Source organism: Citrus sinensis, chromosome 8 (genome assembly GCF_022201045.2).
Source record: "Citrus sinensis cultivar Valencia sweet orange chromosome 8, DVS_A1.0, whole genome shotgun sequence".
Taxonomy (NCBI): Eukaryota; Viridiplantae; Streptophyta; class Magnoliopsida; order Sapindales; family Rutaceae; genus Citrus; species Citrus sinensis.
The window spans coordinates 14652179-14674422 of record NC_068563.1 but is presented as its reverse complement, the minus strand read 5'-3'; the positions used below and the strand labels follow the sequence as shown (position 1 = coordinate 14674422).

The 22244-nt window shown below is 35.4% G+C and overlaps 1 protein-coding gene and 1 long non-coding RNA gene across 2 annotated transcripts; both read left to right on the top strand.

The window, feature by feature from the left end:
* Window positions 1–3213: 3213 nt before the first annotated feature.
* LOC127899335 (uncharacterized) lies at window positions 3214–4479 on the top strand (the record flags this gene model as incomplete). Its single annotated transcript, XM_052432692.1, has 1 exon — window positions 3214–4479. A coding segment is annotated over exon 1 (1266 nt), but the record flags the coding sequence as incomplete, so codon positions are not given.
* Window positions 4480–13823: 9344 nt separating this feature from the next.
* Window positions 13824–15876, top strand: LOC127899046 (uncharacterized). The gene is made up of 3 exons (XR_008050837.1): window positions 13824–14123; window positions 14753–14816; window positions 15560–15876. It is a non-coding gene; the product is annotated as an uncharacterized LOC127899046 (long non-coding RNA).
* The last annotated feature ends 6368 nt before the right edge of the window (window positions 15877–22244 follow it).

The following is a 22244-nucleotide window of genomic DNA, read 5'->3' as shown; positions in this document are numbered from 1 at the left end:
TGGATGCAAGAACATTATATTGGGTTGGTTACAAGAATTTTTGGAAATAAAGCATAAACCAAAATCAAATCGGAATCTTAATCTAAAGCAAATAAGCAAAAAATCTAAATCAAATCATAATCCTAATCGGTTTAAATGCCTTACATCAACTAAAATTGAAACTTAGCAATTAAAAGAGAAATAACTAATTTTTTTTGCCACTGGCCTCCTCAAGAAACAGGAAAGTATCCGAAAAGGAAAGTAATGTAGTCTTTAAATAGGAAAGGATCCAAAAGGAAAGTTGTAACGCCACAAATTCCCATACATATTAAATTATGGAAATTGGGCTTTCATTGAGAATTATGGGTGGCCTATAACCCTTATTTAGAAAGGGGTACTAATTAAATAGAGGTTATTTATGAGATCATTTTGGAAAAGGGCTATTTTTCCTTATTGAATAGGGTTTCTTAAGATCCCCTATAAATACATACTTTTCCCCCTTCCATAACCCTAAGTTCACAACGTTTATCCTTCTTCTCTGCTGCTCTTTACGCTCCTACCCAAATCTTAGGATTCAAACCTTTGTTTAGGAGAGACTCAAAGCGACGGGTAAGTTCACAACGTTTATTCTGAACAGCATGAGTATCTCGAATTTTTAAAGCTATATTTTCTGAACGAATTTTCTTATAAAATTTATATTTCTGGAAACTAGACATGTAGGGCTTCTTGATTAAATTTTATTTCATTAAATTCAACTTCGTTTTCAATTTTATACGTATTTTGGAAATAGAAACCACTGCACTGGAAATCCACGATTCCAGTATTGTGATCAGATTCAAAAGACTATTTGTACCACCAAATGAACTCAAAAAATTCTGAAAGTTTATATGTATGTTAATATATGTGTCTAGGATTCGCAGTTTTAATTTCATAATTTTCTGATTAGTATTTTATTTTATAAAAATCACGGAACCCATTCTGTTTGGTTTAGATTATGTGAAAACAGTTTCGAATTTGCTGAGAAGTAAATAGTTTTTAAAATGTTTTTGATATCAGATTCTCTTGTAAATTTTACATGGGGTACTCATGGATGTCCAGAATGGTTCCATAGGATTTTATATCATTCTGAGACTTGGATTAAGAGTTAAAATTCTAAGAATCAGACTTGTACGGGTATGAATTAGAAAATCAAATTCTTAGAATAAGTTATTGATTGTCATATCTTGTATTTGTTTAAGGTTTTGAAGGTGTTTGAGGCTCTTAGAAGCTTAGAGGTGTGTTAATCCAAGTTCATTTGTCAAGGTAAGTAACTTCATTCCTAATGTACTGGATATGTAGAAGTATTTTGATATTATTATTATTATAAGTATAAATGTTTTGATACTACTTAAAGGATTACTAATTTTGATAACAAAATTAGCTTTATGTAAATGTTTTCAAACCATTCTTTTTAACAAAGTATTTTATAAATGCTTTTTAATATATAAATGATTTTATGACATGACAACCTTTTATGATGTTATCTTTAAAATGTTATGCAAGCCTATATTATTGATATGAACTTTTATGAAACTGATACGAATGTTTTGTACCTATGTTTGATTTCAATTATTGATGATTGTATGAGATTCTTAATGTTTTGGCTCATTGTCCATAGTTATTCTGATTCTGATTCTGATTCTGATCGTAATATACGATATATCTGTCTGGACCAGTACTGGGTTTCTGTTCTGAATGTGCACATGATATTCTGATTATGTTTCTGGCCGGGTCACCGGGACTATAGGTGACACTATGTGACATGAGCTAACCTGATTGTTTTCTGTATACGTATTACATGAGTTGATTCGTAAGTAAATATGCTTTTGAATATTCTGAATTATTAAGAATTTATCTTATGTTATTGTGATATATCGTTTTATGAAAATTATGGATTATGATATATGCTTTAAACAAAAGAAGGCTTGCAATATTTTTGGTATCGATAGGCCTAGTGTGTTAGGAATGGTTTTACTTACCGAGTTGACGACTCACCCCTCGTCATTACTTTTTTGCAGATTAAGTTTCTTTTGAGAGGTGCACTTAGCTTTGGAGTTAATGATTTCCAGTTTCCATTTGCTATTGAATAAGAGGAGGAATAGACTTGTGTTTCTATTTAGTTACTTTTATTATGAACGTGTAATTTGGAGTTTGAGACTTTTGTTATTATTTTTATGTCCTCGAGAGAGATTATTTAGTATTTGACGTTTGGATTTATGGATTTATTTGAATAAGAATTGGAGGAATTTCAGTTTGAAACTTATGAGTAAAGATTATGATTTGTGAGTAACCTCCTTCTTCACGTGCTCCGCACGTGTTAGATTTGGGGTGTTACAATTGTGGTATCAGAGGAACTAGGTTAGGATTCTGTAGACTTTCTTTTACGGTTTAATTAGATTGTCTAATTAAATCGATTACATTTGTTTTGTAGACATGAAGAAGGACAATATGGGTATGAAAAGTGTCAAGAATAAGGGATGGACAGAAATTGATAGGACCGAACAATTTATCTTAGGAGGAGTTCTTGTCAAAGATCTTAGGAGACTTCATAAGCAGCGAATGGATGATAGACTAAGACGGACTATAGAGGTCTACATCGATACTCCTCCAGGACCTGGAGCTTCAAGAAAGAAGCTCAATGAGGCTATACGTGGACTACGTGTTTATGGCAAGGGAGCTAACAAGAATAAGCTTGTAATACGTCGCCTATTTTGGACAGGACCTCGATTTAAGCCTTACTATAGCAAAGGATGGGTATCTCCAGGTCTAAATAAACTACCTTATAGAACTCCTAAGGAAATAGAGACAGATGGAGTCACGACTAAGGAAAGGAAAGTAAAGATAGATCCTTTTCCTATCCGGTTGAGTACACCTATGAACTTTGTGGCTGTAGGACATGAAACTCTGTAGACTTTATTGAGGTTAATAGAGTGATTAAATATTTTAAGGCAAGGAGTAACTAGTAATTCTATTTTGGTCTTTTTGGCTTTCTATGTTGCTTGCGACTTTGTAATAACTCTTGTTATATGATCTTTGGTATTAACGTAGAATGAAATATTTATTGCTCTTGTTTACAATATCAAATTTTCTTAGTTACACTACTTATTCAGTACTCTGCGCGCTTGCACGACCTTTAGCTATGAATTATTTACCCCTTTTTAATTATTTATTTATTCTCCGTGTTATAGTCAAGAGATGTCACGTAAGGGAGGTGCTAGGCATGCCTCTAGCTCGAGAGATGTTTTAGGTATCGCTGACGACGCTGACCCAACCTTGCACGAGATGGCTAACGAAGGAAATCCTATGATGCGCGCAATGCTTAGATTGATGGAACAACAAAGTAAGTTAATTCAAGATATGGCTAGAGGCAGAGTTGGGGCACAAGAGAATGTGCCAGTTGAAAGGCAAGGTGGCGCAAGAGATCATGGGGCTATGGTGAACTTAGAACGATTTAAGAAATTGGGACCACCTACCTTTCAGGGGACTACCGATCCCATGGTTGCAGAGGCATGGCTAAAACAGATGGAGAAGATATTTGTGGCTATGGGTTGTAATGATGATCAAAGGGTAATATTAGCCTCATTTGTCCTTCAGGGTGAGGCAGACCACTGGTGGGATGCCAAATCTCATCTCATAAGGGCTGGCTTGCAAGATGCACCCATTACTTGGGAGTTATTTTTGGAGGCTTTTCATGAAAAGTATTTTCCTGAACGAGTTCGACATCAGATGGAGGCTGATTTCTTGAGGTTGACTCAAGGAACAAAGTCTGTTGCGGAGTATGAGGAACAATTTACTGCCCTCTCTCGTTTTGCTCATACCTTGGTTGCTAATGAAGGTAGTAAGTGTAGGAAGTTCCTGGAAGGGTTACGTCCTAACATTAAAGGGCGATTGACCATCCTTAAGATTAACAATTATGCCGATTTGGTGGACCGAGCAATTCTTGCGGAGAAGGATATTCTTGAAGCCCAAGTTACAAGGGATCAGAGAAATAAGAAGAATCCACAAGGTGGACCGCAAAATGGAAGTTCTTATAGGCAGGGTCCTCACTCCCAGAAGTATAATGGTGGAGGTAACAAATGGGATAACAAGGGTGTTCCTGATGACACTGCTCGGAGGAACTACCCCATTTGTCGACATTGTGAAAGGAGGCACCCTGGTGAATGCCATTGGAAAACTGGAGCTTGTTTTGCTTGTGGAGAATCTGGGCATAGGATTATGGATTGCCCAAAGAGACGTAGCGAGACTACAAATACTCAGACTAACGAAGGGCAGAGGAAGAAACCGAGGGTGCAAGGGCGTGTTTTTGCACTAACAGAAAAAGATGCTGAGGTGTCCAATGATGTAGTATCAGGTACATTGTCCTTATTCTCTAGAGAAGCCAAAGTTCTTTTTGATCCTGGTGCTACACATTCATTTGTATCTTGTGTGTTTGCCCGTTATGCTAATGTGCCTATCACACCACTGGATGTTCACGTGACAATTAGTACCCCTATGGGGGATTGCCAGTTTATAGATCATGTCTATAAGTCATGTGTGATCAGATTGTGTGATAAAGAATTCCTTGTGGATCTCCTACCTTTAGAGATGCACGATTTTGATTTGATTTTGGGGATGGATTGGTTAGGACCTTACCATGTTTCAATAGATTGTTTTGCTAAGGAAATTATTTTTCGCCTACCTGGTGAGGAAGAATTTCATTTTCAAGGGAATCATAAGAGTCATAAAGCTTTGATTTCTATGGTTAAGGCAATGAAAATGCTAAAGAAGGGGTGTGAAGGATTTTTAGCGTATATAGTTGCTGACCATCCCGATGGGGCGTGCCTTGAAGACATACCTATTGTAAGGGAGTTTATTGATGTATTTCCTGAAGATCTTCCGGGACTACCCCCAGATCGAGAGGTTGAGTTTACTATAGAATTAGTTCCTGGTACTACACCTATATCCAAGGCACCATATCGGATGGCACCCATTGAATTAAAAGAACTAAAGGTCCAGCTACAAGAATTACTAGATAAGGGTTTCATTCGTCCTAGTGTGTCGCCTTGGGGTGCTCCCGTTTTGTTCGTAAAGAAGAAAGATGGTTCAATGAGGTTGTGTATAGACTACCGGCAGTTGAATATGGTTACCGTCAAGAATAAATACCCTCTTCCCCGAATTGATGACCTCTTTGATCAATTACGAGGTGCAGCGGTATTCTCTAAAATTGATTTACGATCTGGCTACCATCAATTGAAAATAAGAAGTGAGGATGTATCGAAGACAGCTTTTCGAACTCGTTATGGACACTATGAGTTCTTAGTTATGCCTTTTGGATTAACTAATGCTCCTGCAGTGTTCATGGATTTGATGAATAGGATCTTCCAACCTTATCTTGACCAGTTTGTCATCGTCTTTATTGATGACATATTAATTTACTCTAAGAGTAAGAAGGAGCATGAGACGCACCTGAGGATTGTATTAGAAACATTGCGAGAGAAGAAGTTGTATGGAAAATTTAAGAAATGTGAGTTTTGGCTTGATCGTGTGATGTTTTTGGGACATATAGTGACGAAGGATGGTATTTCAGCAGATCCAGCCAAAGTGGAGGTAATTGTGAATTGGGAAAGGCCTCCTAGTGTGACTGAAGTAAGGAGTTTCTTAGGATTGGCAGGTTATTATAGGCGCTTTGTCAAAGGATTTTCTAGCATAGCAGCACCATTGACTAATTTGACTAAGAAGAATGTGAAGTTCAATTGGGATGAGGCATGTGAAAAGAGCTTTCAAGAGCTCAAGAGTCATTTGGTGACTGCCCCTGTTTTAACTCTCCTTTCTGAAGGTGGAGGTTTTGTGATTTACAGTGATGCTTCCAGAAAAGGTTTGGGTTGCGTTTTAATGCAACATGGTAAGGTTATAGCATATGCTTCTAGGCAGCTAAAGAATCATGAACAAAACTACCCAACACATGATTTGGAATTGGCTGCTATAGTGTTTGCTCTAAAAATCTGGAGACACTATTTGTATGGGGACACTTGTGAGATCTTCACCAATCATAAGAGTTTGAAGTACTTGTTTACTCAAAAGGAATTGAATTTGAGGCAAAGAAGATGGTTGGAGTTGGTAAAGGATTTTGATTGTTCTATTAATTACCATCCAGGTAAGGCAAACGTGGTAGCGGATGCCTTGAGTAGGAAATCATCTGGGTGCATGGCTCATCTTATCACCATGCAATCTCATGTGGTAAAAGACTTGAGGAGATGTGGGATTGAGGTAGTTACTCATGGGCAAGCAGACGTGTTAGCACATTTGACAGTCCAACCCACTCTAATTGATAGAGTTAAGGTAGCTCAGAAGAACGACATAGAACTCAATAAAATCCGTGAAGATGTGAGCAAAGGACATAAGCCCGGATTTAGACTTGATAATGGGGATGGATTATGGTTGGGACAAAGGTTATGCGTGCCAGCAGACGAAGAGTTGAAGGCGGAGATCTTAAGAGAAGCTCATGAATCATCTTACAGTATGCATCCTGGTAGTACTAAGATGTATCGTGATCTAAAGCAAAGTTTTTGGTGGAGGAATATGAAGAGAGATATTGCTGCTTTTGTGTCTCGGTGTTTAGTTTGCCAACAAGTAAAGATTGAACATCAAAGACTAGCAGGAACTTTACAAACGCTTCCTATTCCTCAGTGGAAATGGGAACACATAACAATGGATTTCGTTTCTGGATTACCTTGTTCTAGGAGGGGATGTGATTGCATTTGGGTAATTGTTGATCGATTGACGAAATCAGCTCATTTCTTGGCAAGGAAAAGTACAGACAATGTAGGGCAACTAGCTAAGTTGTTCATTAAGGAGATAGTGAGGCTTCATGGAGTTCCAGTGTCAATAGTGTCTGATAGAGATCCACTGTTCACTTCAAGATTTTGGGCTAGCTTACATAAAGAGTTGGGGACGAAATTGAGATTTAGCACTGCTTTTCATCCACGGACAGATGGGCAATCCGAAAGGACTATTCAAACCCTTGAGGATATGCTTCGAGCTTGCGTCCTAGACTTGAGTGGTGGTTGGGAAGAGCACCTAATGTTGATCGAATTTGCTTATAACAATAGCTTCCATTCGAGTATTGGCATGGCACCATTTGAGGCATTATATGGAAGAAAGTGTAGGTCCCCAATCTGCTGGGATGAAGTTGGTGAAAGAAAACTTTTGGATCCAGAATTAATACAGATTACTGTTGATAAAATCAAGTTGATTAGAGGACGTCTTCAAACAGCTCAGAGCAGACAGAAGAGTTATGCAGATCGTCGTAGACGTGAGTTGGAATTCGAAAAAGGAGATTTTGTTTTCTTGAAAGTATCGCCATGGAAAGGGGTGTTTCGGTTTGGGAAGACAGGAAAGCTTAGCCCTAGATTTATTGGACCATTTGAGATTTTAGAGAGAATTGGTCCGGTGGCCTATCGCATAGCTTTACCACCAAGTCTGTCTAGGCTTCACAATGTATTTCATGTGTCTGTGTTAAGAAAGTACATTGCAGACCCTTTACATGTGCTAGACTATCAACCGATTCAGATAAATGAAGACATGTCGTATGAGGAACAGCCTATTGAGATTGTCGATCGAGACGAACAAGTATTAAGGAATAGAGTTATTCCCCTAGTGAAGGTACGATGGATGAATCATTCTATTGAGGAAGCCACTTGGGAGAGAGAAGCAGAAATGTTGGAGAAGTATCCTCAACTCTTCCATGCATTAGGGGTGGGCAAAATATCCGACCCGACCCGATCCGACCCGATCCGATCCGAAAAATTTCGGGTTCGGATCGGATCGGGTGGTGAACAAAACCCGATCGGGTGAAATTGTCTCAACCCGATCGGATCATGATCGGATCGGGTGAAACCCGATCGGGTTGAGAAAAAAAATTTGGCAAATACAAATTAGTAACAGAATACAAAATACAAATACACACTCACATGAGTATACAACACAATCACTGAATCAGACAATCAGTAACTCACTTACTCACAGAATACAGAATCTACAGATCACACATCACAGAGTCACAGACTTCACAGTGTTACACTTACACAGACTCACGGATTTGCATTTTACAGTAATTCACAAAGTATTCACCTCACCGCAACAAAATAATTCAATAATTCACAAGAACAGAACACGAGCAAAGCAAAGTCTCATTTTGGCTCACAAACCCTCACTCACTCAAACAGTCAAACACTCACCAGTCACTGCCTCACGATATCACAAACCCTCACTGTCACACACAAATCACTGAAAGTCTGAAACCAGCACTCAAGCCGTTAAGCACAAGCAGTCAACCCACACCCATTCCCGCCTCACGACCTCCGTCGCTCACCACACGCAGCAAACACACACGCACAGTTCACGGAGCTACCTTCAATCGGCCACCACACGCAGCAACCGCTGCCGAGAACGACCCGAACTGAAGCCGAAGCTGATTCGCGAAGATCGTGACCCGATCTACAGATCTGCTGCAACCAAGCTCCGGATCCAAGCCTTGAATCCTCCACTCCACCATCACTCAGTCCGATTGAAGATCCACCCGGCAAGCTGCCTCCGATCCGCTCGAGTCTCCACCATTGGCATTCACGAGTCACGCCTGTTGAGTGTTGACATCCGGCCACCACACCCTCACGGTCACGCCTCACGGTCACGGGTCACGGCTCCAATCTCAAAACTCAAAAGGTCTCTTCACTCTCTGTTTTGGAAGTTGAAAGTTTGGATTTGGAACTGAACTCTTGAAGCCCGAACCGAATAAGCAAATCCGGCTTTTGAAGTTTGAACTTGTTTAAGTGATGGTATATCCGTATATAATATATAGTTATATATGCATTAATGATTAATTATAATTGTTATTTTTTATATGTTATTTGAGAAATGTTAATTGTAAATGTTAATTATATATTGTTAAATGTTATCAATAAAATGAAAATAATCCGGCATTAATTTTCTGTTACTTATTAATAATTGATTTTTTGTATGAATAGTAATGTTAGATTAAAAATTAAAATTAAATATTATGTTACAATATAAATTATAATTATATATGTCATATGATATGTGTATTTGTAGAATAGTTTCAACTTCAACAAAAAATTAACCAATTTAATTGCAGTAGTTTCAAGTTTTAACTTCAACAAATAATTAATCAATTTAATTAATTGCATGATAACCATTAACCAATAAGTAAATATTAAGTGGTTAAGCACATATAATGTGGGCATAATAAGAATTAAGAATTTAAGATACGGATATGTAATTAATATTATTTATTTTGGCCAATGGATAATTAGATTTATAAATTAAATAATTACTTTAATTTCTTGGTTTTCTTTTATGGAATATGCATCTTGAATTCTTGATCATATATAAACATTATGGTGGAAAATTGGAAATATCGATTTCAAAAAGTTTCATAAATTAAATTAACAATTATTTGAATCAATTTGTAATACTAACTATTAAGTAGATTTTTTTTAATAGTCTTTTTGTGTTTTAATTTATGAATTAATGATTAATAATTATTTATTTGTATGTTTAGATGTCTGGACACTCAAGATCGAATTCAATGAGTGATGATGACAATCAAAGTGTTCAAATGGAAGGAACTCAAAAGGCAAAGCGGAAAAGACCAGCGATGAAGAAAAGATCTGCGACGTGGAATCATTTTACTCTGCTCGAGGACAATCCAAACAAATGCAAGTGCAACTATTGTGGTAGACAATATCAATGTCATTCAAGGCGTGATGGGATTACAAATATGAGAAATCATATACTGGCTTGCCTTGCATACAAGACATTCCGGGAACAACAAGAGGGAAGTCAACAAAACTTGACAACTGAGGGTGGGGAAGGAAATGCAAGTAATATGGTTTTGGCTAAAGGGTGGAGTCAAGACGCTTGTAGAAGGGCAGTCACCAAAATGATCATTATGGGTGAGTTGCCACTTAGTTTTGTGGATAACAAAGGGTTCAGGCATTTCTGTAGTGTAGCCATTCCACAGTTTGTTATGCCATCTCGGAGAACTGTTGGTAGGGATGTTATGGATTTATTTTTGGAAGAAAAGATAATGTTGAAGAGTTTGATTTGCAACAACAAAGAGCGAGTGTCTCTTACCACTGATTTATGGACTTCTGTTCAAAACATGAGCTACATGGTGATCACAGCTCATTTTATTGATAGTGACTGGTGTTTGAACAGAAGGATTATTAGTTTCAGTGTGATTGAAGATCATAGAGGGAAAACAATCGGTAAAAAGATTGTAGCTTGTTTACAAGATTGGGGGATAGAGAGGTTGTTTGCAATAACTGTTGATAATGCCAGTACAAATGATGTTGCTGTTAATTATGTGACTATGCAATTACTTGGTTGGAGGAATGATGATGCAATTGTATTGGCGGGTCAATATATGCATGTGCGTTGTTGTGCACATATTTTGAACTTGATTGTTGTTTCGGGGTTGAATGAATTGCATGCTAGTGTTGCCGCCATCCGGAATGCTGTGAAGTATGTGAGATCCTCCACAACGAGGCTACAGGCATTTAAACAGTGTGCTCAACAAGTGAAATGTCCAAATGGAACGGTTGTTTTAGATTGTCCTACTAGGTGGAATTCCACCTATTTAATGTTGATGACTGCGTTGAAGTTTCAGGCAGCATTTGATAGAATGGCAGAGGTGGATAAACCATATGAGGCATATTTTCTTGAGAAAGAAAATAACGTTAAGAGGGTGGGCCCGCCTGGACCTGAGGATTGGGAGAGTGCAGGGCGAATTGTGAAGTTTTTTAAGGTATTTTATGATGCCACATTGTTATTTTCTGCTTCTTTGAGTGTGACTTCTAATCTTTGTTATGATACCATTGGCTTAATTGAGAGCTCATTGACTGCATTAGAAGGAAGTAGAGATCCTTGGGTGGTGGCTATGGCTTATCAAATGAGGGAAAAATTTGATAAATATTGGGAGTCTTCAGGGAAGATAAATAAAATGTTGATTGTTGCCTCTATTCTTGATCCACGAGCTAAAATGGACTTTGCCAAACATATTTTTGAGATCATTTTTACCAATGATGGTTGGAAAGTTGAAGAAATGACCAAAGCAGTGAAAGATTTGTTGAATGAGCTTTATGATGCATATAGTGCAATGTGCTCCAGTTCCACACCATCGATGTGTAGTGAGAGTGCTCCTAGTGGCAGTTATGGTGGTACAAGTTATTCTCCTTATTTTACAAATGAGGTTGGTTTGTCAGAGGGTCCTAGTGGTGATGGTGATGACATTTTCCGAGTTTCTCGCCCTTTCTTTGGGTATGCTCAGAAAGTGTTTGTTCAGAATGAGGGCAAGAGAGTAGTATCTGAGGTGGAACGATATTTGAGTGACCCAGTTGAAGATCCAAGCAATCTTAAGCTCAATGTTTTGCTTTGGTGGAAGGTTAATGGATCGAAGTATCCAATATTAGAGAAAATTGCAAGGGATGTCCTCGCTGTTCCTGTTTCCACAGTGGCATCTGAATCTGCCTTTAGCACAGGGCGTCGCGTCATTGACGAATATCGGAGTTCTTTGACCCCTTGTATGGTTGAGGCATTGATATGTATCGAAAATTGGTTACAAGCTAAACTTTTTGCTAATCCTGTCTATAACCTTCAGGAAGATATTAAAGAGCAGATATTCCATATGGAGCTACAAGAAGGTAATATTTTTCTCATATTTTATAAATTTAAGATGTATTATAACTTTATAAATAGCATTTACATGTACTTAAGTTACTTACTAATTTCATTTTTTTTTTAACATTTTAAAGAGTTTGTAAGATCACAAGCTTCAACGGTGGAAACAGTGAGTGCTGATATGGGTGTTATGGATATTTGAAAGGTAATTCTTAATATTTATTATTATTTATAATTTCATATTATATGTTTAGGTTGTAATTTACACTATAATAATAGATAATAGTTGTTATAGTTTTAATTTATAATTGTTTCATTTATTTTAGACACATTGAAATTGTTGGAATGGTATTACCTAGGAATTAAGATTATTATTAAATTTACTTGATGATGAATGCCATGAAATAAGCCACAATTGACTTAATTTTTTTTCTTATATTTAATCAAGTACACACATGAATTGGGCATATGTGTTTGTGTTTAATGTCCCTTTATTTGTCATGTGGCTTAAAGAAAGTAGTTAAATGATTATCTATTATTTTTTCAATTTTTTCCTAGGGGATATATGCTTCAATTCTTCGACTTGGAGTAGAAGAAATTGAAGTTAAAAGTTGTCAAAGTGCTTGCGAGGAACGGTGGAGTCGTAGAGGAAGTTGATCTACATTTACATTTAAATTTTGTTGTGTTTTGGATTTTGGAACTTTGTCATTTGTGTTTTGGAAAATGGAAACTATTTAATTATGTTTAATTTTGTGTTCTAAAGATTAATGTTTAGATTTTAGAATTGGACATTGCGCTTTGGATGGAGACTATTAAATTTAAATTTTGTGTTAATTTTAATTTTATGCTTTGTGTTAATTTTTAATTTTGAATCATTTGAATTTAATTCTATAGTAGTTTTCTTTTTTTGTTGGTTGAAATGAATGGATGAATGAATGAGGGAGGACAAGGAAGGTGGGAAAGAAATATCTTAGTTAGCAAGGTGACAATAGTGAAAGAGAAATGTCCTTGTTTTATAAAGGACATGCATGTTCATGTTGTTATTGCCAGAATGAAAATGAATCAATCCCTTGCGTTTGTTGTGTTTGTCTTTTGGATTAGATAAAGTGTATGCAAATTGCAAAGTGTATCTAAGTTTTCTTTTAAACGGCTGTATCTCCACTTCTCCAGAGGTCCCCATGGCAAAAAGCCAAAAAGAAAAAAAAAATAGAAAAAAAAATATTTCCTTATCAAGTATCAACGTGTGGCCCCAGGACAAAATTAATGTCACTGATTGAGTTATGCCATTTGGTAGAGGGTTTTCTTTTTTTGTGATTTATTATATTTTAATATTAGATTTAATGGGTTTTATCTTTTACTATAAGACATTAAGAGTTTAAGACTTATTATTGTGCCACATAGCAACTTGTTAAGGTTTTCTTTGAATTTTGAACAAACATGACCATAGGATAAGATTAAAATTTGTAAAAAATAATTTATTTTTTGATTGTGAAAAAATTTTGGACAGGAGAAATTCTAGCGTGATGTTTTAGGTCTTTATAATCTAATATGAAACCATTAACAAATAATATTTTAACATATGTACATAATTTCTAAATTTATAAGTTATTTTATTAAAAGTCATACAATTTCTTTTTCCTCCCTTTCACTCTCTTCCCTCTAATTAAAGATAATTAATGGAGTAATTCAATTAAAGTTACGTTTGATCCCCAATTGTCAAATTGCCAAATTAATTAATTTTAACCCAAATTGATCCGAATAACCCGAATTTAATCCGAACCAGAATTAACCCGAATCCGATCCGAATTAACCCGACCCGAATTAACCCGATTTCATCCGAATAACCCGAATTTAATCCGAACCCGACTTAACCCGCATCCGATCCGATCCGAACTCCACCCGACTTTTTAACCCGATCCGATCCGATCCGAATTAATTCGGATCGGATCGGATCGGGTTTTAAGTTCGGGTGAAGTTCGGATCAATTTTTACCCAACCCGACCAACCCGAAACCCGATCGGGTTGATCCGAACCCGATCCGAACCCGATTTTGCCCACCCCTACCATGCATAAGGTAACCTTTTAATTTCGAGGACGAAATTTTTGTTAGGAGGGGAGAAATTGTAACGCCACAAATTCCCATACATATTAAATTATGGAAATTGGGCTTTCATTGAGAATTATGGGTGGCCTATAACCCTTATTTAGAAAGGGGTACTAATTAAATAGAGGTTATTTATGAGATCATTTTGGAAAAGGGCTATTTTTCCTTATTGAATAGGGTTTCTTAAGATCCCCTATAAATACATACTTTTCCCCCTTCCATAACCCTAAGTTCACAACGTTTATCCTTCTTCTCTGCTGCTCTTTACGCTCCTACCCAAATCTTAGGATTCAAACCTTTGTTTAGGAGAGACTCAAAGCGACGGGTAAGTTCACAACGTTTATTCTGAACAGCATGAGTATCTCGAATTTTTAAAGCTATATTTTCTGAACGAATTTTCTTATAAAATTTATATTTCTGGAAACTAGACATGTAGGGCTTCTTGATTAAATTTTATTTCATTAAATTCAACTTCGTTTTCAATTTTATACGTATTTTGGAAATAGAAACCACTGCACTGGAAATCCACGATTCCAGTATTGTGATCAGATTCAAAAGACTATTTGTACCACCAAATGAACTCAAAAAATTCTCAAAGTTTATATGTATGTTAATATATGTGTCTAGGATTCGCAGTTTTAATTTCATAATTTTCTTATTAGTATTTTATTTTATAAAAATCACGGAACCCATTCTGTTTGGTTTAGATTATGTGAAAACAGTTTCGAATTTGCTGAGAAGTAAATAGTTTTTAAAATGTTTTTGATATCGGATTCTCTTGTAAATTTTACATGGGGTACTCATGGATGTCCAGAATGGTTCCATAGGATTTTATATCATTCTGAGACTTGGATTAAGAGTTAAAATTCTGAGAATCAGACCTGTACGGGTATGAATTAGAAAATCAAATTCTTAGAATAAGTTATTGATTGTCATATCTTGTATTTGTTTAAGGTTTTGAAGGTGTTTGAGGCTCTTAGAAGCTTAGAGGTGTGTTAATCCAAGTTCATTTGTCGAGGTAAGTAACTTCATTCCTAATGTACTGGATATGTAGAAGCATTTTGATATTATTATTATTATAAGTATAAATGTTTTGATACTACTTAAAGGATTACTAATTTTGATAAAAAAATTAGCTTTATGTAAATGTTTTCAAACCATTCTTTTTAACAAAGTATTTTATAAATGCTTTTTAATATGTAAATGATTTTATGACATGACAACCTTTTATGATGTTATCTTTAAAATGTTATGCAAGCATATATTATTGATATGAACTTTTATGAAACTGATACGAATGTTTTGTACCTATGTTTGATTTCAATTATTGATGATTGTATGAGATTCTTAATGTTTTGGCTCATTGTCCATAGTTATTCTGATTCTGATCGTAATATACGATATATCTGTCTGGACCAGTACTGGGTTTCTGTTCTGAATGTGCACACGATATTCTGATTATGTTTCTGGCCGGGTCACCGGGACTATAGGTGACACTATGTGACATGAGCTAACCTGTTTGTTTTCTGTATACGTATTACATGAGTTGATTCGTAAGTAAATATGCTTTTGAATATTCTGAATTATTAAGAATTTATCTTATGTTATTGTGATATATCGTTTTATGAAAATTATGGATTATGATATATGCTTTAAACAAAAGAAGGCTTGCAATATTTTTGGTATCGATAGGCCTAGTGTGTTAGGAATGGTTTTACTTACCGAGTTGACGGCTCACCCCTCGTCATTACTTTTTTGCAGATTAAGTTTCTTTTGAGAGGTGCACTTAGCTTTGGAGTTAATGATTTCCAGTTTCCGTTTGCTATTGAATAAGAGGAGGAATAGACTTGTGTTTCTATTTAGTTACTTTTATTATGAACGTGTAATTTGGAGTTTGAGACTTTTGTTATTATTTTTATATGTCCTCGAGAGAGATTATTTAGTATTTGACGTTTGGATTTATGGATTTATTTGAATAAGAATTGGAGGAATTTCAGTTTGAAACTTATGAGTAAAGATTATGATTTGTGAGTAACCTCCTTCTTCACGTGCTCCGCACGTGTTAGATTTGGGGTGTTACAAAAGTAATATATTTTCCCGTCATAATGTGCAAGCCAACTTCGTGATTTCATGAAAGTTATTATTTGGAAACTTCAAGAGCCTAAATCACGCATTCAATAGTATGAATGTCATGTGCAATTCCTTCAATGAGCCTCCACAAATTTGATTGAACCCAAGTTGCTTGAATCAACCCATTATGCGCTTCTTTGAATTTCTTTGCATGAGCTCTTGTGACGGGTCCAAAGGGAACTCGAATAGGATTGGAATATGCCTCATCCCACGTGCTTGTGATAGTTTTGTCCTCAATTTTATCAGGACAGTAACTCAAAGTCGTATTCGAAAGTCACGATAAAAGCGGTAAAAGATTACATCTATGGTATTATAGCTTTAATCAGTTTAGAAGCTTTTCTAAATTGCATTGAAAAAATGTTGATTCTATCAAAGTATCTCCCTAAATTTTCAATACTACCACTAGAAGCAAAGTGCTAGTAGATTACAAGCTTTCAGTGGTAATGGTTTGCTTACGAGGAAAATGCCTTAAGACCTCCATCATTTTAGTGAAAAATCTCACCCAAAGAGTCATTCTTGAATTTTTGGATCCCTTTTCTTGAATATGCTTTATTTGCTAACCATTAATGGTGAAGGGATAAAAGTAAACATTGAAGGGCATAAAGTTAGATTTTGACTTCAATAAAAATGGCATGAAATTCATTGCCTAAATAAGAGAATAAGAAATAAATAGAGGTTTCTCTTTTTTCTTAAAGAGAAGTACAATAGAAGATTCTTGAAGAAATGTTGAGTTCTACAAATTTATTAAAAAAAATAAAAGATTTTCATGAAATTGTTGAAGAAGAAGTTTGTTTCAATCACTTAAATGCTTTTTGGGAAAGAAAGAAGCATCAACTGAGTTGTCCATATGAACAAGAATTTCAAGAAAAGGATATTACAACCAAAGCAAGACAATCCAAATGAACAATAGACATTTAGAGCTATATAGGAAAGAGGTAGTAGAACTTCTTAACATGAAGCTAATTAAAAAAAAAAAGCTACTCTCCATGGGCTTGTCTAGCCTTTTTGTTAAAAAACATAGCTGAAATTGATAGAGTAACATCAAGACTAGTCATTAATCACAAGCCTTTGAATAAAGTCCTTAGATGGATATGTTATCCAATTCCAAATGAGATAAACTTATTAAAAAGGCTTGATAGAGCAAAAGTCTTCTTCAAGTTCGATATGAAGAGCAGTTATCGACAAATTCAAATTATTAAGAAAGACTAGTATTTTTACTGTTCCTTTCGGTGATGAGATTAAGGATAAAACTATCACAAGCACATGGGATGAGGCATATTCAAATCCTATGCAAGTCCCTGTCGGACTCGTCACAAGAACTCGAGCAAAGAAATTCAAAGAAGCGCTTAATGGATTGATTCAAGCAACTTGAGCTGAATCAAATTCGTGGAGGCTCGTTGAAGGGGTCATACATGATAAATGCATGATTCAGGCTCTTGAAGAGTCACTTCCATGAAATAGGGAGTTGGCTTGCACATTATGGCGGGAAAATATATTATTTTCCTTTTTCAGATACTTTCCTGTTTCTTGAGGAGGCTATTAAGGAAACAAATCAGTTATTTCTTTTTTAATCGCCTAGTTTTCATTTAATTGATGTAAGGCATTTAAGCCAATTAGGATCCTGATTTGATTTAGATTCTTTCCTATTTACTTAGATTAGGATTTTGATTTGGTTTAAATTCTTTCCTATTTACTTATATTAGGATTCTGATTTGATTTAGATTCTTTCCTATTAGGGAAGATTTACATTTAGATTTGATTTTTGGGTTAGGATTTATTTCCAAAAAAAATTTTGAACCAACCCTATATAAAGTACTCGTATTTGATGCAATTGGTGAGAGAGTTAATTCTCTTTGGTTCTTTACGAACTCTTTAAACTTATCGGATTTTCGTGGCGTTCAAACTCTTGACTTATCAATCAGACCATCCATAGTTCATACCAAGGTTCGTGCTTTTAATAAGCATTGGGTTGAGGTTCCAATCCATCCCTGGTTTAGATTCGATCTTGGGAACTAAATTGATTAGGGTCGCGTTAGTTCATGACGGGGTCTGTATCATTCGGCTATTAAGAATGGAATGTCATGGCATTCGATTGAAAAATACGCCATCAGAATTCCAAAACATAATGAATTATATGTTTAATCCATGTGTGGATTTTATTATCGCTTGTTCTGACGATGTATTAATATTTTCTAAAGACATTGTGCACCATTAGAAGCATCTCTGCCACTTTCACAAAATCATCAAAAGGGAAGGGCTGGTTGTGTTCAGTAGTAGGAAGATAAAACTTTTCCAAATCAATGTTAGATTCCTTGGCCATGATATATTGGTAATGATTCTATAGTTCCAATTTTCTTGACGAGATTAGAGGTGAGAAACAATTATAAAGGTTCTTGGGAAGTCTCAATTATATTGCAGATTTCTACAATGAATTAGCCGTTGAAGCTAAACCTCTGTATGTCATGCTCAAAAGGAACCTCCAATAATGGGATTAAAAAATGTACAGAAGTTGTAAGAAAAATTAAGGTCAAAGCAAGACAATTACCTTGCTTAAACCTTCCACACCGTACAGCTCATAAAATTGTTGAGATAGATGCCTTAATTTGGGCTATGAAGGAATTCTCAAACAGAAAATTGATGGCAAAGAAAAGTTGTTTGGAATGCAACCCATCAAAATTATGCTATAATTAAGAAAGAAATTTTTTCAATTGTTCTTTGTGTCACTAAATTCTAGAATGATCTACTTAATCAGGATTCTTGATTAGTGTAAATTGTAAAAATGTAAAAAAAAAAATAAGTTCTTTTGAAGAATGTAAATAAATCTTGCTTCTCAATAAATATTTTCTAGATTGCAAGCTATGTTACCTATTTTTTAAGTTGATGTTGAATTTATAAAAAGTCTCTTCCTGGTTTCCAAACCTATGAGTTTTTGTATGGATCCGAAGGGATCTGCAAAACCACTACTTGAGCAAACTAAAGTAGAATCATCATTCAGCAAATATGCAGAAGGATCAATTCTCCTTTTATAATTACGTTAAGAAGGAGGTTCTATCACAGAAGGAAGACACTCGAAGAGGAGTGCCTAAAAATTGCAAGGCAATGTCTATTAGATCATTTTAGTCCAACTATTTTTCCAAAAACGACATCTACTTGTTCAAAATCTTGATACTACAAGATTAGACCCCTTCTAATTGGGGTTTGGATCTTTTGAAAATAAGAAAGGTGAAAGACTAAAATATGTACCTAGGAAAATACAACTACTATGACCATATAGAAACATGGGAAGCATTTATCCATTAGCAAAATAAGAGTCTTTCTCACAGTTGTTTGCATAGTTCCGTCTTACAAACACCAACGATGAATTCCCAAACTAGTTTGAAATTTGGTTTTATCACTAGGGTACAATTGCAAATATCTTCCACCATGTAGGTAATTAACAATAAAGTAAGGTAATCTAGTTTGTAGCTTTCTATGAAATCCCATGGATAATTAAATAGGAACATGAAGTATCTAAACAAAATCCTTCTTTACTGTTTTTTCCGGTACCTCTTCATGTTATCAAAATTTGCTGGTGGCCCAAGTATGACTATGCTTGTCTGTTACCTAAAATTGTAAACCTTGTCTAGTCAATGTCACTCATAGAGAGCCTATTGAAATTGAAGGTCCTCTATCTCTAACCATCATCACTAGCCTCATTAAAGAAAAAGCAAAACATGTAGCCCTAGAAGAAATCACGAAGAGGATAAAAAAAGCTTTTGAGAAGTCTAAATCATTTAATTCCAATACTTTTGATCCGGCCTACGACCCATATAGCAGCCCAATGGCTCAAGGCCCATATGTAATATGAAGACCATATCGACTCCAATGCCATAGGATAGGTGGTCTTCATTTTTATTGTTAGTTGGAGTAGTGGAAAAGGAGAAGAATATCTCCTACTATTCATTAACTTGTCTATTATGGGAGACAAAACCCTATGTATCTATATGTGTCAGCACTTATGCTTTTATTTAGGAGACAATGTATGCTCTAGTAAGTCTATGTGTGTTAGCACTTACTCTAGTGTGTCTATGTGTACCAACACCTAGAGCGTTATCATTTCTTGTTGAACTTAAAGATGTTATCTCATCTCTTAGTGTAGTGCATTTGAAATCCATGTTTGTATCTATAAATAGGGGCTTTTCCTTTTCCATTACTCCCACCAACACCAAAAATGAAGACCACGTGTTCTATAGGGATAAGAGTTGATCCAGTCTTCACATTGCATATAGGTCTTGAGCCGTTAGGTTGCCACATAGGTTGTAGTCCAGGTTAGAAGTATTATAACTAAATGAGTCCAACTTCTCAAAAGCCTTTTTAATCCTATTCTTGATTTCCTCTAGACATAGATGTTTTGCATTTTCTTTGATGAGGCTAGGGATGGCAGTTAGAGATGGAGGACCTTCAATTTCCATGAGCTCTCTATTCATGACTTTGACTAGATAAGTTTTAAAATCTTTAGGCAACAGATGAGCATAGTCACACTTGGGCCATCAGTGAATCTTGATAACAAAGCAAAGTGCTAGAATAATTAGCAGAGAAGGATTTTGCTCAGAGTTTCATATTGTCATTTAATTATCTATAGGATTTTATAGAAAACCACAAACTATAAGAATGCCTCTACATTATTGTCTGTTAATTACCTATATACTAATATTCCAAATTTTTTGGAATGAAGGATGAACATCTATGGGGAAGGTACGTTCAAATGCACTCCAATGATAAAACCGAATTTTATATCAATTTGGGAATTCATCATTGGATTTTGTAAGATGGAACTATGCAAACCAACTCTGAGAAAGATTGTCATTCAGATAATGGAGGAAAGCTTCCTATGCTCCTATATAGTTATAGGAGTTGTATTTTTCTTGGATACATATATCGATCTTTCGCTTCTCTTATTTCAAAAGATCCAAACCCCAGCCAAAAGGTGTCCAAACTCGCAGTATCAGGAATTTGGAGAATCTAATGTCATTCTTTTTATAATTATATGTGATTTTCACTGAACCACTTTTGTCAAGTATTTTCTAGTAGAAGAGCCTATTTTTTGGGGAAACAGTTGGACTAAAATGATCCAATAGACATTGCCTAGTAATTTCTAGGGTACTCCTATTTGAGTGTCTTCCTTATATGATAGCAATTCTTTTACACTGAATTATGAAAAGGGAAATAATGCTTCAGCGTGTTTGCTAAAGATGATTCTGCTTCAGTTCGCTCAAGTAGTGGTTTTCCAATTCTCTTGGGAGCCCTGTAAAGACTCACAGGTTAGGAAATTAGAAAGAGAATCATTTTCATCTTTTATAAATTCAATATCAAATTCAAAAAAATAGATATTAAAGCTTGCCATCTAGCAAATATTTTCTTAGAAGCAAGATTTTCTACATCTTTCAAAAGAATTTCTTTCACACTTTTTACAATCCAAACTCATCAATAATTTCTAATTAGGTAGATCATCCTGGAATTTAGTGACACAAAGAATGATTGAAAGAATTTATTTCCTAATCGCAGCATAATTTTATTTGGTTGAGTTCCAAACACCAGAATTGAATCAAACCAACTTTTCTTTGTCATCAATTTTCTATTTGGGAATTCCTCCATACCCCCAAATTGGAGGCATCATTCTCAGCAATTTTAGTAGTTGTAGGGTGCGGAAGGTTCAAGCAAGGCAATTCTCTTGCTTTTACCTTGATTTTTCTTACAGTTACTATAAATGTTTTATCTTATTCTAGACTGTAACACGCCACTTTTATAACTAAAATTAGATGATTTATTATCAAAATATTTAAAATCTCTTTACTTTTTAATATCAATACGGATTCTTAAAAAGAGGATTTTGCATAGCAAGTAAAAGCTTCGTTACAAAATGTAAGAGACACGTAGGGATTCCTTTGTATATTTTTAAAATTTATTATTACATAAATGAACTTATGATATTTAGTTTTTCTATAGAAACCTAGCTAAGCCCATTATAATCCCATGGTTTGATATGCCCACATGCACTTTATCTTGGTTAGGACTTGGCCCTAACTTCAGTAGGGCCCTAGTTATGTAGGTTGGCACTTTTCATTCTTTAAAACAACATGCCCTTGGGCCTAAATTGATAGTTGATCTTTTGGGCATTATGTATCGCCGTCCTCAAAAGATTATTCTTTATTTAGGTTTGAGGATGATGAGATTGAGGAAAAAACTATCACAAGCACATGAGATGAGGTACATTTAGATCCTATTCAAGTTCTCATCAGACCGGTCACAAGAGCTCGAGCAAAGAAATTCAAAGAAA